This window comes from Barbus barbus, assembly GCF_936440315.1.
Source record: "Barbus barbus genome assembly, chromosome: 43".
Classification (NCBI taxonomy): domain Eukaryota; kingdom Metazoa; phylum Chordata; class Actinopteri; order Cypriniformes; family Cyprinidae; genus Barbus; species Barbus barbus.
This window is the reverse complement of record NC_136721.1, coordinates 14,618,669-14,635,342: the sequence shown is the minus strand read 5'-3', so window position 1 is coordinate 14,635,342 and position 16,674 is coordinate 14,618,669. Positions and strand designations below refer to the sequence as shown.

At 37.5% G+C, this 16,674-nt stretch overlaps 3 protein-coding genes across 3 annotated transcripts; 2 read left to right on the top strand and 1 right to left on the bottom strand.

Annotated features, from left to right (window-relative positions):
* The first annotated feature begins 90 nt into the window (after window positions 1-90).
* LOC306862026 (uncharacterized protein) lies at window positions 91-2,888 on the top strand. The gene is made up of 3 exons (XM_079404608.1): window positions 91-315; window positions 491-622; window positions 1,672-2,888. Exons 1-3 carry the CDS (start codon window positions 271-273, stop codon window positions 1,804-1,806), a joined length of 312 nt encoding a protein of 103 aa, XP_079260734.1. The 5' UTR covers window positions 91-270; the 3' UTR covers window positions 1,807-2,888.
* Window positions 2,889-4,612: 1,724 nt separating this feature from the next.
* Window positions 4,613-6,884, top strand: kcnk12l (potassium channel, subfamily K, member 12 like; the record flags this gene model as incomplete). The annotated part of the gene is made up of 2 exons (XM_079405816.1): window positions 4,613-4,958; window positions 5,875-6,884. The coding sequence occupies 2 exons, from the start codon at window positions 4,613-4,615 to the stop codon at window positions 6,882-6,884; spliced, it is 1,356 nt and encodes a 451-aa protein (XP_079261942.1).
* A 1,731-nt stretch (window positions 6,885-8,615) lies between these two features.
* Window positions 8,616-15,397, bottom strand: LOC306862592 (protein phosphatase 1A-like). The gene is made up of 6 exons (XM_079405483.1): window positions 14,628-15,397; window positions 12,796-13,367; window positions 11,039-11,156; window positions 10,751-10,865; window positions 10,120-10,183; window positions 8,616-10,004 (listed from the first exon to the last, which is right to left on the bottom strand). Exons 1-6 carry the CDS (start codon window positions 15,037-15,039, stop codon window positions 9,978-9,980), a joined length of 1,308 nt encoding a protein of 435 aa, XP_079261609.1. The 5' UTR covers window positions 15,040-15,397; the 3' UTR covers window positions 8,616-9,977.
* Window positions 15,398-16,674: the final 1,277 nt, after the last annotated feature.

The window sequence follows — 16,674 nt, the reverse complement described above, 5'->3', positions numbered from 1 at the left end:
CAGGTATTTTATTTTATTCGAGAAAAAAAAAATATCCTCAAGTAATGACTTGCCTTTCCAGAAGTGGGCGCAATTGCGAAATAAATTCTTACTTTAGAGGAAGAAGAACAAGCAATGTAAACAGGAAAATCAAGTCAGTGGTGTCACAAAAGCAAACTACGAAGTATTAGCGTTTAATTGTTTAGTTCATAGTTTACTTATTAGTAATAATCTCGTACAATAGGAATACGCACTGAATTTTGTTCTCCAAAGATAAAAAAAAACAAAATTATGGCGGAAGGAAACGGGATGACAGATGCCCAGTTGATTCAGCAGGTTGGTGTCAAAAGTCAATTCTCTCACATGCAGCCTAGTTCAGCTCCGTTTACTTATTTATTTGCTTGTTATTATTATTAAACGTATTCCAATGCAGCTCAGGAATACGAAAACAGAAATATAGCACCATGTTTGAATGTTTTTCAATGGTTGTGGTTGATATGTCGGCTTGCAGTTGGCTCTTCTGGGCTGGCTGAAGACGGACAGTGTTCAGTGTAAGGAGCTGCTCACTGCTCTCACTGGGGTGCAGGTGGCCCGTGAGCTTCTGGACAGACTCTCTGGGCAAAGCCGAATAGATGCTTACAGGGTAAGATAAGATGCATTTGTTTTTTCTTGACTTCACAAAAAATATCGTGGTGGTTGTACAGCTCTTTAATAAAGGAAAATTGTAAAACTAGATTCCCTAATCGTTATGACACAACTTCAGCTCAGTTATCTTTGCCATGAGAACAAGTGTATATACAAATATAAATGCATAGTTGTAAAATAGAAATTGTACGAGTTGAAAAATGTGATCTTTAAAATGCATAATTTAATATGTAACGTATCTAGATGAGTTACATCCTGATATATTAGTCAAATGTCACAAATAAATTAAAATTTTTGTTATTTCAAGAACTTTTCAGAAAACGTATAGCATAGTTTAGTATAATATAGTATACTGTATAGTTTTAGAAAGTAGAGTTGTCAAATAATGAAATAGGTAATAGGTAAAGTTTTGGGATTAATATTATTTCATTCATTTTTAGGAAACAACAAAAGATTAATACTTTTATTCAGCAAGGATGCATTAAATTGATTAAAAAAGACAAAGACTTTAACACTGTTGCAAAGATTTTGTTCTAATGCTGTTCTTTTCAACTGTCTATTCATCAAAGGATCATGAAAAAACGTTCACACTAAAATATTAAGCAGCAAAAAATGTTTACAACCTTTATATTAACAGAATATGTTTCTTGAGCACCAAGTCAATATATTATAATGATATCTGAAGGATCATGTGGCACTGAAGATTGGAGTAATGGCTGCTAAATTTAGCTTCACAGGAATATTCCATTTTAAATTGTAGTAATATTTACTGTTTTACTATATATTTTTTTAAAATATTTCTTTTTCACTTTTTAATGATTTCACAGTTGTAGTGTAAATAGCGTATATTGTTTTATACTGTACTGAATTGTATAATGTTAGAAGTAATTTACTTTGACAAATGCCCTGTGAATGCAACATCACAATCAAACCAGTCTAATCCATTAAACCCTAACATCAATCTTAATTCAAGTTACAGAATGTATTATAGAACACATTGACTGTAGACCAGACAAACGTTTGTGACATGATGCTCTGCCTCCACAGAGGGAATGTATCCAGAGCATAGCTGACTATGTGAAGAAGAATCCCAGGGCTTCGCAGCGAGAGCTCAATGCCGAGGTTGAGAAGAATGTGCTGCTGTTTGCCTCTAAGGTTCAAGCACTAGATACTGGCCACTGAACACGTCACTGCAGCTCGGACCTTCACTGCTGTTTACTGACCAAAACATCTCTCCTCCTTATTTCTGTCTGCCTTTCTCTTTTTGTATTTTGACAAGTGTATCTAACTTTATCTAAACTGTGATATACTGAATATGCTCAGTTTTTCATAATCTTGTATAATTATGTTTGATTTGATTTGATTTGAATCTTATATTTCAAACCTGAAATAAAGGTTCTCATATCAATCATGTCTTGTGACATTAAAGTGCATTATACTTTATAATGCACTTTGAGTTGAACAACGACTCATTCATTTACAGCAGGCCAGTTTGGAGAGCACTGATTTTAACACATCGACAACAAAGAAAGAGAACGGTCAGGTGGATGAAGAGAAAAGAGAGAGGGAAAATAAGAGGAAAGGGAAAGACTCTATAATGAGCTGGGCGATCACTATATTCATCACCCAGCACCTGTGATGAATTACATTATGCAGATCACACTTCTCAGATCTCTTGATGACTTTAAAGACAGTGTAGCACTCAGAGCCCAAACCCATGATTAGCGCTGCTGCGTTTGGAATAATAGAAACGCAAGACATGGCTTTTGCTGTCTTTTCGGTTTCAAGGCAGCAGTTGCCAAAACACTTGTCTTCTGATTTAGGACAAAGTTTATGAATAAAATACCACACACTCTTTTGATATAGCCTCTCTGTCTCTACTGCACCTGGGCACTTACAAGCAATGACCAGTACTCTAATGATGGGGGAATACAGTCTTGTGAGCTGGCAACCAAGATGAAAGGCAAGGGTGGGCAGGTCAGAGAGAACAAAGCAATATCGTCTCAGCCATCTAAGCGCATCTCACAATAAAAAGAGAGTAACATGGCTATATTTTTGTCTGTCAACATCAAACAAAGCAATATTTTAATGTCAGTGAAGCAACAGGCAAATGGTGGTCTGTCAGTTGTTTAAAGCTTTTAAATTGGACTTGTTGAATGTCCTTGAAGTTGCATTTTCAGAGAGAGATGGTTGTAATGGGGTAGGGGGTGATTTGTGAGTGTTTAGGTATTTATCATTACAGTCCATAAGAAATTACCATGGTCAAAAAAAAAGAAAAAAAAAATAGGTTACTGATGTTTTCTCTTTTTATGGGATAAAATGTATTGTAGTAAAGATGGCTTTATTTTTTAAAGGGAATAACAGTTAAAATGCAAAGTTAAAAATTTTATATATATATATATATATAGAAATGTACATTTTAACGGCGAAGATGTACAGTGGACCTCTTTTATATCAGCAACTGTTGAAAATAAATGAAAATTAAGCCCGACTTCCAATGTCTATGTCGCCTCTCTGAAAATTATAAGGTTCAGGACTTCAAGCCTGAAATTTTGATAAACGGCAGTAATCAATACGGTCTCTCTGACTGTGTTTAAAACCTAGTGAGCTGCCTTGTTAGGCACCAAGCGCGTTTGGATCTTGTATGCATCTTTTTTTTTCTTTTTCAAAATATTGCAATCGTTTTGGATATTCAGAATAGGCCTGTAAGCGTTTTCTATAATTTTCTGTACATTTTTTCACCCTTTGTCACAAAAAAAAAAAATAAATAAAAAATAGTAGCCCAAATAAATATTCCTAAAATAGTAGCCTAGGGTATTAGTTCCTTCTCCCCGTTCAGAAGATAAGACGCTATTTAATCGGTTAAGTGAATCAGAACTCAGAACATCGAATGAATCAGTGAAATAATCTTTTTAGGATTCGAAGGATTTGAATCAGTGCGATGTATAAAAAATACCCGCAACTCTCTCTCTCTCTCTCTCTCTCGCTCTCTCTCTCTCTCTCTCTCTCTCTCTCACACTACTCCTCAGCTGCATCATTCAATAACGCACTGCCAAGGATTCACACTTGCCAGGAATAAACGGCGCCTATTAAGTTTAACTAAAGGTTTTCACCACGTTTGACTCGCTCCATTAACATAGCAATATGGTTTGGAGGACTATGGTGACATCAACGGTGCTCTTTATCAAATTTGATGATATTAAATAATAACTCAGGTAGGTAACCTTGAATTTCACCACTCTAAAAGTTTGTTTGTGATAAACAAATAATTCATTATCACCTATAGGGAATTATTTTCTAACAATAGCCAACCATGTGTTGATAGTAATCAGTGATCTAATTAATTTTTTTTATAATTTCTCTTAATAGTGCTATTAAAATATGTATAATGTTTAATAAAACAATGTTCTATTCTGTAGAACTGTGCGCATGCTAACTTAAAAAAAAAAATCAAGATCTAGTGATCTTTTGTGATACTAATGTACTGCACTTGCAGCTTAAATAAATTTCTTTATAATCATTTTGACTAAAGTAGTTTGTTGTTTTGTTTTGAGCCAGCTCAAGGATGATTTTATATAAAGACCACATCATTATTACTGACTGGTGTGACACCGGGTATACTTGGACAGCGAGATGGGAAAAGATAGCAATCTTGCACATGCCTGCCTACTGTTACCTGCTAACCCAAAAGGTGTATCTGGAGGTCTTATTTCCTGGACCATGTGTCATTTTACCTGATAACCTTGCTTTTTACGATGGTGCCATTGGAGAAAGTGATGAAGAATGTTAATGGAACTTTGTCCAGAACACTCTTGTCCTTCATTTTTGAACTGTATCTGAAAACAAGAGCAACTTAAGAGTTTTCATGTGACTCTATACATCTTCTTAAGGCCAAATCTATGGTTGTTTTGGTTGTAAGTGAGAGTGTTTGTTTATTGTGGCTGTGCATGTTTGCCTGTTCTTGTCATTTCCTGCTGGTGATCAAGTCATGCCACGTGGAAGAGATGTCAGCAACAGCTGTTGCCTCCCACTTCACCTGAATGAAGACAATGCCCGTTTTGGCTTGTTGGCGGCCCTCATCCTCCTCTACCTGCTGTGTGGGGCGGTGGTGTTCTCCGCACTCGAGCATCCCTCTGAGCTGCAGGCTCTCCAGCGCTGGGACGAACAGCTGGCCAACTTCACGGTGCAAAACAGCATAAACCTGAAATCCTTACATGTCCTGCTAAAGCAATATGAGGAGGCCTTTGTGGCTGGGATCCGTGTGGACAAACTTAGGCCCCGCTGGGATTTCTCAGGGGCCTTCTACTTTGTTGCTACAGTGATCTCCACTATTGGTGAGTTCATAAAACGTCATCTATGCATTCAGATTTTGATAACTGCAAATAAATTTGCCAAAAAGAAAATTTACAGAAATCATAGTTTACATAGAAGTTTTTATCTAAAGTGACATACATTGTATTCAAATGATATATTTATTCTATTAGTTTATACATTCCCTAGGAATCAAACCCATGACCATGCCATTGTTAGTACAATGCTCTACTGTTTGAGCTTCATGCAGGTTTGTTATTGATCATTAAGGCTAAAGCGATAAAACATTATTTAAAATAATAAATAAAATAAAATATAAAAAAATTACTTTTTTTATTCAACTAGTTGCTAAGGCAACATTTCTCATTTTCGTTTAGGTTTTAAGTTGAAGTTCTAAAATAACTAAAAACTAAACATCTAAAAACTAAAATTGGATAAAAACCACGGAGCCACGTGAGGGCAAGTACAGTAAATGATGACAGAATTAGCATTTTTTTAAAAAAAGTTTAGTTTTTATATATGTTTTCATTTATTAAAAAGATACAGAAAACCTTATTAAATAAGTTAACAAAGTTGATGGAAATATAATATTAATTATTTTTGTTAGCAAAAATGTTATACTTCCAAAAAATTAAATTTCCCTCTGTCATAAATTTTGTTTCCAATATTTATTTCCAACTTGCCCCACCTCAAGATGCTTCCGGCCATATTTGTTGCCAAAAGTTATTTTCTGTTGCTCTTCTTGTGACCAAAAGCATAAATTAGATACAAATTATGTTTTTGGTCAGTTTGTAAGCTTCATTTTGTGAAAAAAAAATCTTTGTGTTCCACAGAAGACATAAAACTATAGCAGTTAAAGTGACATGATGTTTTTTAATAGGAATGAATTCATTAAAAATACATCAGCAAAAACAGAACCTGTTTCCTATTTCCTTCCAGGCTTTGGCATGGCCACTCCTGTCACCGTTGCAGGTAAGATCTTTTTGATATTCTACGGACTCCTTGGCTGCGCAGCAACAATCCTCTTCTTCAACCTCTTCCTGGAGCGCATCATCACGATGCTGGCATACATCATGCGCTGGTGTCACGAGCGCCAACTGCGCCGCTCCGGCATGGGAGGAGAGGAGGCCAGGGGCGAGGATGACAGTCTGGAGGGCTGGAAACCATCGGTCTACTACGTAATGCTCATTCTGGGCATCGCCGCTCTGCTGATCGCATGCAGTGCGTCTGCGTTGTACTCTGCCATGGAGGACTGGGACTACTTTGAGTCCTTGTACTTCTGCTTTGTGGCCTTCAGCACCATTGGCTTCGGGGATGTGGTGAGCAGCCAACGGGAGAGCTATAATGCTCAAGAAGCCTACCGTCTCGGCAACTGTCTTTTCATCCTCATGGGTGTGTGTTGCATTTATTCCCTGTTCAATGTCATTTCCATCATTATCAAGCAGACGCTCAACTGGATCCTCGGCAAACTGGACTGCAACAAGGTTCAGTGTCCGTGCCGTGGCCGTCCTTACAGAAGACGAGGTCAGGCCTGTTGTTGCTGCTGCTTTCCACGCATTCCCAACCAGCGGCACAATCACCACCCTCCACCGGGACATTCCCGGCAGAGGGCTCAAAAACGCAACGCCGTGCACCCTGCCCCGGCTAACGAAGTGACAGGAAAGCGCTTCACTAATGCATCAGTGGAAACAGTTTGTGATAGTGAGACTGATGCTGGCTTAGGACCAGATGGAGGTTATCTGACAGGGCGCAGACTGTCTGGAGAAATGATCTCAGTCAATGACTTTATGGCCAACAAGGTTTCTCTGGCCATTCTACAGAAGCAACTCTCAGAGACCGCTCATGGTAATCCAAGACAGAGCCATGTTCGCCAGAACGGCTTCTCCGGCGGGGTGGGTGCCTTTGCCATCATGAATAATCGCCTTCAGGAGACAAGTGCCGACAGGTAGCTTGATTATAACAAAGATGGCACTGGATATATTGCACATTATCAAAAGATGACTTTAGTGAGGGTTGTGTTCTATTCAGAACTGAATTGAGAATGGCTACAAAATTCCTGAATTTGAATTGCATTTACGTTGCGGTAGCAAATAGGATGCAGAATTTGAATTTGAATGTAGGGAAGTATATTTCAAATGAATTGAAATTCAAAGAAATGTATACAACAATTTTTTAACTAGATAAGCAAAGTTTAAGTTTGTTAATGAGATTCACTTCAAAATGAAAATTCTGTTATCAGTCAGACTTCGGTTCATTTTCAAAAAACAAATAAAGATATTTTTAATTAATCATAATCATGTGGGAATAACAACCTAAATTAAACCTGCTCATCAAATAAATTGATCATATCACTGCAGAAGACCACTCAATTCACATGGATAGTGTTTACAATGTTGTTGGTTCATTTGTGTTTCTAAGATGAGGGAAAGTCTTATGGGTTTGAAATTACATGAAGGTGAGTAAATAATGACAGATTTTTTTTTTTTTTTTTTTGGTTGAACTATCCCTTTAAGACAAACTTTGAAAGTTGGCTGGACAAAGGGTGGGTGGAGTGGGGGCGGGGGGTTGAAGTTTTATAGCTCTTATAGTCAGATAAACAGACATATGTTTGAAATGCCACATAGAATTTGTAAACTAAATAGTATTTAAATATTTCATCATATTTAGTAAATCAACTTCTGAAGTCAAGGTTGTACGAACACTTAATTTCCCCAAATTAGTTCGCTGTACTGACAACCAAGTACAGTAAATTCCTCTTTTTTGTCATTCCAAACCAAATTCCTAAACTACTGTTTGGATAGTTCAATTCAAATTCACACTCACTGACTAAACAACAGCCTGTTCTTCAGTTCTGAATTATTCCCAACCATGATTCAGTACGGTCCTCTGGAAAAGTAAGTTAGCAGAGGTTTTAGCATTTATTGCATGCAATTAAAGATGTAAACTGTACATTCACAATTGTAATACACAATACAGAGCAAATTAGATCAAATTAAAACAGCCAATTTACCTCTGTAGATCACAAGGGCGGTGAATGTTAGCATTTATGAGTGGCTTCGTTCCGAAGAGGAGACGGCTTTCATTTTTATTATACATCATTATAAACAAACAATGTGATTTTAATGGTAACATCACTTCTCAGAGTCACTTTGATGCTGAAGTGATTGGCCGGTGTGGTGAGCAATCACACTGTGCCTCTGGAGAGATCCTTTAACGGCTCTTCACAAAAACAGACTGATTTTCAAGAGCCAGGCAGATGTAGCCACAGCACTTACAAGAGAGACAGTGCCGGAGGAAAAAATACAAAGGGAGATGGTCAGTAATATTCATTGTTTAATCGTTTCTATCAAGCTGCCGTCAGTGATGATTGTCCTAAGAAACAAATGATCTAAAATTAATACAAATATGTGCAAATAGACTTGTAATGTGATAGTATCGTCAGTCTATAAAGAGACAAACCAAGTCATGTGTATAGATTTGAGATGGTCCTCCCTGCAGAACACAAGATCCAGGGGGTGTGGTTGGATCTAGATCCAACTCCTCCCACCTTACATTTACCTAAACCTACCCATCTCCACCCCCTGATCCCTAAACCCACCCATCTCCACCCCCTGATCCCTAAACCCACCCATATCCACCCCTAAACCTACCAATCTCCACTCTCTAGATGTAGATCCAACCCCGCCCCCTGGATCTTTGTTCTGCAGTGAGGGGCTACTGATAAGAGTCTGTAGATATTGTATATTGTAAACACAAATATAACTTCTTTGTTAAATATTTATTTTGGTATCAACATTTATGTGTTTAAAATGTAATAGCTACTAACACCCTTTATATTTGTGTAACAGCATATAAAACAGAGCTTTTAAAATATGTTTCTGAGTGAGACAAATACAGGGTTTGCAAACGGTGTTAAATAAGGAGCGAGTCTCTACTGCCTCCTTGAGGATGACAGTGGTACTGCTGTTGAAATCTGAGCTCAACCACAAAAACTCACAAAATGTATGACTATAATTACCTAAAGGCCATAAAGTCTCTTTATGTAGCAGGACAGACATTAATAAACTGAAACCTCATGAATAACCTGATCTGTTTATTTTTATTACTCAACGTTTAACCTTTATGTTAGCACAAATATTGCACAAGATCTGTAAAATGTGCACAAAGATCATTACACAACATGATAGAGCACTGCATCAGTTCATTTGCTAGTCATTAGGAAATTTATCAGTAATATTACACGCTTATAGATTGGCATAATTTCAAAGAGGTCAGTAAGGCAACACAGTACAGATCATGCAAACAGAGTAGAGCGTATTACAAAAAAACAACTATTCAAGAACAGGAAAAGTTGCACTCTGTGACCATATTATGAGCCTCTATAAACCCACATGTAAAAGTGCTTGTATTGAATAGAATTGGCTTTTTAGAGATTTTAGCATTTCAGATTCAACCTTAATTCTTCAAGGAATAGTTGACACAAAAATGAAAATCCTGTCATTAGTTACTTAAGATCATGTTTTTCCAAACCTGTATGCTGTGACCAAGCTTCTAAAAGAACTAAGCAGTAAAGGCAAGTAAATCATTTTTGGGTGAACTATTCCTTTAATACAACAGCATTAGCTTGTCGCTGTTCCTCAAAGAGTTCTGCCAAGTTCTGCCTTTTTATAGTATAATTTAAAAAAATGGCCTTGTTAAATGCCAAGACTGAAGAGAATCTCAAAAGTTTGCTGTCACTGCTTGAACACATTACCTGAGTATTGTCAATTGTAAGACTCATTGAATACATTTGGTAAGGAAAATACTGAACATATCACAATCTAAAGTCAAAGTTATATACAGTCATTATTGTCCTGCATTGTGGCACAGCATTGCTTTTTGTAAGTTTTGTCATTCATGAAACATACAAAAAGTATTTTTTTTTTAACTTTTTTTTTTTTTTTTTAGCTGTCCAAAAAGATCTTTCTAATTTAAAACACAGAAAACTGATTTTCTTCTTTCTCAATCTAGCACATCCATTAAGCGTTTATGTAAGATGGACTCTAATTGGCATCTGTAGGACCGAGTTCCTGAAAAGATACAAATGACAGGAATTCATATTAAATTTAATGTACACTAATGACATAAACATTAGCAATTTTATATATATGCATATAAAATGGATAGCTCTGTACAGAAGCTTACCTGGGCTAATCTAGATCGCCGAGCCTCTTTCTGCTGATAGTAGGCTGAAATTATACAGTTCCGCCTGCAAATGTCAAGAAAATATGATATTTCAAAGATCAGTCCTCTGTTCTTTTGGCAGTCATTACAACTACATATCATTATGGTGCTTTAGAGAAAGTGCCTGCACTAAGCAGACACTTGGATCTGAGAAAAGCTGCTGTCTACATGTACCTAGTGTACCTGGACATTTCTCAGCAGCACGAGGGTGGATATGTCAACCTTTCAATTATAATCTAATATTTTGATTATTTTATTAATATTATAAATGCTTAAATTGTTATATTAAATATAGAGCAATTAATAAATATCAATAATAATTCAATATCAATCAATATAAATTATAATAAATGGCTTTTGACAACAAAAATAACATAAAAATGGCAGAAAGATGAATAAAAATGCTTATCGAGTTTAATATCGGTATAAACCGCTATAAAGCACTGGAACTGAGATTAATCTATTTCATGCAACAGCTGTGCCTAAAGATGTTCATGTCACAGTCTGTGACATAGGTTTTAACACCTCTCTCACATAATTGCTGATTGCTATTTTGAGCAGAAGTAAAGCATAATATTCAACATGCACTCACTTGCTCTGAAGGCCGCCCCCTGGTGGAAGTCCAGGAATCAATGTGGAAGCCAGTGCTGTCAGAACTGACAGCAGATCAGGCTCATCACCTCTTGCGCTCAGCTCCTCAAATATCTCTGTCAAAGAAGCATGGGTGACAATGATTTAATTCTTCAAGCAGGCCTCTAGAGGACCATTTACTTTAACCATTAAATGACTGCATGATTTGAAAGGATTGCAATATTTGATGCAAGTCATGTAAATCTAAAGAGCAACATCAAAAGAAGCTAAATCTAATCAGATGGTTTACCAGCTACTTTGGACTCCAGAAAGTCCTCCAGCTCAGCCTCCTGGTGCAGTGCTTCAGGTGACAGCTGGGGGGCTCCAGGAAAACAAACTAAAATGATGCTGATGTTATCAAGGCTCCCCTGTTAGAAATACATGGAGACAAGACAAAAGAAAAAAAGGAAGGGAAAGTTATATGTGCAAATTACGTGTCTGCTAAATGATTTAATCGCTAAACTCGGCAGTATCGTTTTTTCTCTGATGTTTCTTTAGATAGGCAGCCACTAGTGTGATGCTATCAGCCAGTCTTGAGGCTTTTGTTCTAAGGACAACTACCTCATGTTGATAATTAAGTAGATTGGAATTGGTGACACTAATGCAGACCTTATCCTTCATTTCTAAGGGATGTTGTTGGTTGTCTATCCCTACATAGCACAATGCAAGGCAGAATGCTGTAATCTCCTCACACCAAGGCTAAAAGTAGTTTATCCCGTTGCAGCTTAGTGGCTGAATACAGCCTCACTTTGAGATGCATGGTGGTCGAAAGTGCAGTCCTGACAGAGCAGAGATCTGGCTTACTGCAGAGAGAAAGATGTTGACATTTTCAGGTCAGCACATCCTTTTCTGCAGCCTAAAGGCCATTCTGTATTTCTCTTACGTAATGTAACAATATGGCTGAAGTCAGCTTTGGATGCCATAGCCAAGACAGTCCATATTTAAGATTTCAATTCTAAAATACATTTTAGAAAAATTGACATTTTTGTCAATATAAATACAGTATATTTGATTTCAGAAGAAGCATGTGACACTGAAGACTGGAGTAATGGATGTGGAAAATTCAGCTTTGCATCACAAGAATAAATTACTTTTTAAAATATAATCAAATAGAAAATAGTTATTCCAACAATTGTACTAATATTTCACAATATTACTGTTTTTACTGTATATTTCATCAAATAAATGCAGCCTTGGTGAGCATAGGAGACTTCATTGAAAATATTGAAAAATCATGTTTCCAAACTTTTGATAAGTCCTATATACAGTCGAACCAAAACTTTAACATTTCTCACATTATCACAGTTTATTCGCTATAGTTTAGAAAATGGTAATAAAATATGACAAAAACTCAGAGTTAAACTGTGTCAGCACAAATTCATCTTTATAATGTCAGATAACTTTGATAGAACGGTATGTAATGGATTACAATCAACCAAAAAAATGATTAGGCTGTTAAATTTTTGTTCACATTTAGATAATACAAGTTTAGGTCAACCAATTACCAAGCAATGCTTAATTTTGTTCCATGTGTGGTGTAAAAAGGTCCCATTAGCAATTAAAGAAAAAACACTAAGCTAAACTTGGTCAGGTCAAAGTGTCTGAATAATTTTTTATTAGATTTTATTAGATCAGTTTTACTGTTAGTCCACTGTATGAATAATTTTTGGGTATAATATGTCACAGTTTATTTTATTTTGCTATCCTGACTTAAATAAATTAACTTATATCTGGTGCCTGAATAATTTTTGGTTTGACTGTATTTAGGCCAAAAATATGGTGCCACATAAGCAGCCATAATCTTTTTAATAAATTAAGCTTAAAGTTTAAAGTGACATAACATAACTTGAATAAAGTTGCTATCTAGCAACAGTGAATGGGGCTGTCACTAGTACTAGAACTCAAAGACATTCAGAAATTACCCAAAACTGCAATGAGAAAAGAGACTTGCAGGGGTTTAAGGAGAAATCGAAAACAGAGTGAAAAAAATCTTCTGTTCGTACTAACCTTGTAGAGGCAAAGGTCGATGACCTGGGAGCAGACCTCTCTTAGGTCTGTGCAGACACGCAGTCGGTTGTGTATGAAGGCACAGAGCTCTTCATTAGTGACTGTGTCCCACACACCATCACAGGCCAGAACCAGAAACTCATCTGCTGGCGAGCGCTCCACAGCAGACACTTCTGGCTCTGGCGATACCATCTGTTCCGTGACTGGCCGCCACTCGGCTGTCTTGTAACTGAAGTCCCCCAGCGCTCGGGAGACTGCCAGCGAACCGTTCACGCGCTGCAAAGTCACCGATCCTCCAGCGTTCTCTATCCTCTCCCTCTCGCCGGGGCTGAAGGGCTTGTGGTCTTCCGTCGAGAAGGCCACCCGTCCCGCACGGCACAAGACCGCCCGAGAGTCCCCGCAGTTCACAAAGTAGATGTGGTGTGGAGTGATAGCGGTGGCAATGACAGTTGTCCCTCCACGTTCCCAACCCTCACGGCAGGCCATGGCATGAAGGTGCTTGTCCATGAAAAAGAAGCCCTCCTTGATGCCCTCAGTGACCCTTACTACATCCTCATCTGCTCGGATCTTTCCTGAGAGGGAATAGCTTGTGTCACTAAGTAACCAGTAACAAGGCCTTTTGGTGACTTCAAACAGATCACGTTTGCATGCTCGCAAAGACGAACCTAAAGGCTTCATTAAAGACGATTGCATGGATCAACCATTATGCGACTTCTAATTGCTTTAGGAATGTGTTGTACACCACGATTAACTTTTCAGATCACAACTTAATTGGGTAATACTGTTGCTGTGGCTTTGGATGTATAGTAGGTCTACAAATTAATCTAATCTGATGAGATCCTCTTGGATCTATTCTAAAAAGATCAATACGATTCCCACGTGATAGAATTTCTATTTCTCATCAAAAGCCACTCAGTTATTAGGTTTGCTGTGCTCTCAAATGAAATATAGCGTGAGCAGTGTTGGGGAGTAACTAGTTACATGCAACAGAATTACATAATTTAATTACAAAATAAATGTAATGGTATTCTATTACAGTAACTGAGAGAAAATGTGTAATTAAATTAGTTACTTATGACAATGTTAATGATTACAAAGGGGGTTACATCTGAATATTTACAGATTTGATTGATTTCTTTCCCAAATTGCGTTGAATCCAATGTTTCAGGAGTTTAGGACACAGAATAAAACACATGCTTATTTGATAACTGTTTTATTTCTTATTTGGGTTTATGTATATCAGGGCTGTCCGAACAAGGTCCTGGAGGGCCGGTGTCCTGCAGAGTTTAGCTCCAACTTGCCTCAACACACCTGCATGGAAGTTTCTAGTATGCCTATAAGAGCTTGATTAGCTTCAGGTGTGTTTAATTAGGGTTGGAGCTAAACTCTGCAGGACACCAGAGTTTGGACAGCCCTGATGTATATGCTTTATTATTTAAGATTTACAGTGTTTTCCAATGCATTGTTAGTGTTTCCTGTCATAGCTATGCAAAGATTTGATTTCAAAAACTGTATCATAGCTATTAAACTACACCTTGTTAACCTTAGAATGATCTCAAAGTAAAAAGGTGTGAAAGTCTGATTTTGTGGTGGTTGCACTTTAAAGTTAAATTATAATCTTAATTCAAGTGATGAAGGATTTAGAAAGGTAATCAAATGTAATCAGTTACGTTACTTGCAGTAATTGAACTAGTTGCACTAGTAATTACATTTTAAATAGGGTAACTTGTAATCTGTAATCTATTACATTTCCAAATTAACCTTCGCAAAACTGAGTATAAGCCAAAAAGATGCAAGAGGTTCTGCTTTTTGTAGGACAGCTTGCTGCTCACCTGTGCCCAGGATGTGGTCCAGCAGGTTTCGTGAGCAGTGTTGGGCCACCGCGCTCCCTGCGTGTCCATCATATACAGCGAAGAACCCCCAGTGGGCCAGTTCCCCTCCTAGCTGAGGGAAGCAGTTGTGGAAATCTTCCATGTGGGCCCTCCAACCTTGCATGCTGGCCAGGGCATAGGTAAGTCCCCAGGAGGCACAGCCCTCTTGCATGTGCTTGTCCAGAACCGGTCGGTCCAAGTAGGGGCTAGGGATGACCCCTTCCTCCTCTCCTCCCTCTTCGCCTTCAGACAGCTCCCCTGCACCTCCCCCTCGTCCCCCTTTAAAAAAGGAGGTGACCCTTTTCTCGGTCTCCTTCACTAGCTGCCTTACAAAAGCAGGCATTTCCACGCTTCCTTTCCTGGATGTCCTCATGATGTCTTTTTTTCTTCACTTGTTCAAATCCGTTCAGGGTCTCCACCCTGTGCTGTAGATCTCTGGCTTTGGTTCGGCTGAGCCTTGCTGCTCAGGGCCTTCACAGTATTATCTCCCAAGAGGCTGATTCTGCACCTTGAAGCATCCTCGAGTGATCTGATGTAGAACGTTTGATTTTCTGTCTCTCTACCCATTGCTAGACATCTCACTGAGATCTAATCTATCTGTAGTCATAATGGCTCTTTCCAATTTGATCCACTTTTGTTGCCTTCCTCCTCTATATGTCAGTGATATTCCCTCTCTCTAAGCTTTCTCTCTGTTTGAGCCTGTTGTTTTCCTGTCATCGCTTTGATTGGCTGAGCTATTTCTGTGCACCAATCATCTCGCAGTGTGCTCCCTCTTGTTGTACACACCTACATGCAATCCTTTCCCAGAGTGGCTCTCTCTCTTTCACATGTTCAATGCCTCTCTCTCCCTCTCTCTCTCTCTCTTTCTCCCTCCCTCGGTTTCTCCTCTTGAACTCCCTCTGTTAATCATCTCTGCTGAACATTTTATAATTTTGGATTACCTAACATGCACAGATTAATGTGCACAACAGATTTTCACAGCAGCCCAGTAAGAGAGAAAGGCTGAGAGAGAAGGCACAAAATACACCCTGCTTAAAAATATTATGTGAGGGAAATTCAGTGATTCATATTAAAGAACATGGTTCGCCTTGAGCAGAATTCATGAATGGCATATTCAAATATGAACTTTGGAGACTCTAACATAGACAGATTAGTGGATTATATAAATCAAAAATGCATTCATAAACATTATTACATAACAGGCTATTTTTGTCTTTTTAATTCTTTTTGTGAGTCTGTGGAATGACGCAAACAAAAATGGCTCATGAATAAATGTGTTTGATGGCAGAAAGATCATTACATCAGATGCTTGTAGTACTGACTGATCTGCTGGGCCAAGCAGCCTGAAAAATAAATAAAATGAAGAAATAATAACAATAGTATTATTATCCTGATTACAAAAATAAAATAGTTAATTTCAATTAAAATGAATTTTAGCTTTTTAAAAACATAATTTTTTTTTAGTCTTTTCATCAATACTTTATCATTTTATATGATCATTTTTGTATCATCTATATTACTTATATCATCATAAATTACAAAGGAATGATTATTGTTGTTATAAATTTATATATATTTTTTAAATATTATATAAATTATACTGAAATGATCATTTATAGTATTATAGAACTGTACATATTGTACACACACACACACACAATTCATATCATTATGGGGACATTCCATAGGCGTAATGGTTTTTATACTGTACAAACTGCATTTTCTATCCACTTACCCTAACCCTACACACCTACCCCTCACAGGAAAATTTCTGCATTTTTAGATTTTTAAAACATTTAATTCTGATTTATAAGCTTGTTTCTTCATGGCAACCTAAAAAATGTCCCAACAAGGTCAGAATTTGCTGGTATTACTATACTTGTGGACACATTTGGTCCCCATAATGTAGTGAATACCAGTACACACACACACACACCTTCAGCTGGGTGTTGAAGGCCAGCACTTTTCACAGCATGTGAGAAGATAAAGCACAGTACTCTTTGAGGAA

What these genes read in the sequence shown, in the direction of transcription:
- LOC306862026 (XM_079404608.1), top strand. Translation starts at nt 271, where the DNA reads ATGGCGGAAGGAAACGGGATGACAGATGCCCAGTTGATTCAGCAG. An exon ending in ATGCCCAGTTGATTCAGCAG is followed by an intron (nt 316 to 490) that starts GTTGGTGTCAAA and finishes GTCGGCTTGCAG; the next exon opens with TTGGCTCTTCTGGGCTGGCT. An exon ending in GCCGAATAGATGCTTACAGG is followed by an intron (nt 623 to 1,671) that starts GTAAGATAAGAT and finishes CTGCCTCCACAG; the next exon opens with AGGGAATGTATCCAGAGCAT.
- LOC306862592 (XM_079405483.1), bottom strand. Translation starts at nt 15,039, where the DNA reads ATGAGGACATCCAGGAAAGGAAGCGTGGAAATGCCTGCTTTTGTAAGG. An exon ending in GGACCACATCCTGGGCACAG is followed by an intron (nt 13,368 to 14,627) that starts GTGAGCAGCAAG and finishes ATTCCCTCTCAG; the next exon opens with GAAAGATCCGAGCAGATGAG. An exon ending in TCTGGAGTCCAAAGTAGCTG is followed by an intron (nt 10,866 to 11,038) that starts GTAAACCATCTG and finishes CTTCTTTGACAG; the next exon opens with AGATATTTGAGGAGCTGAGC.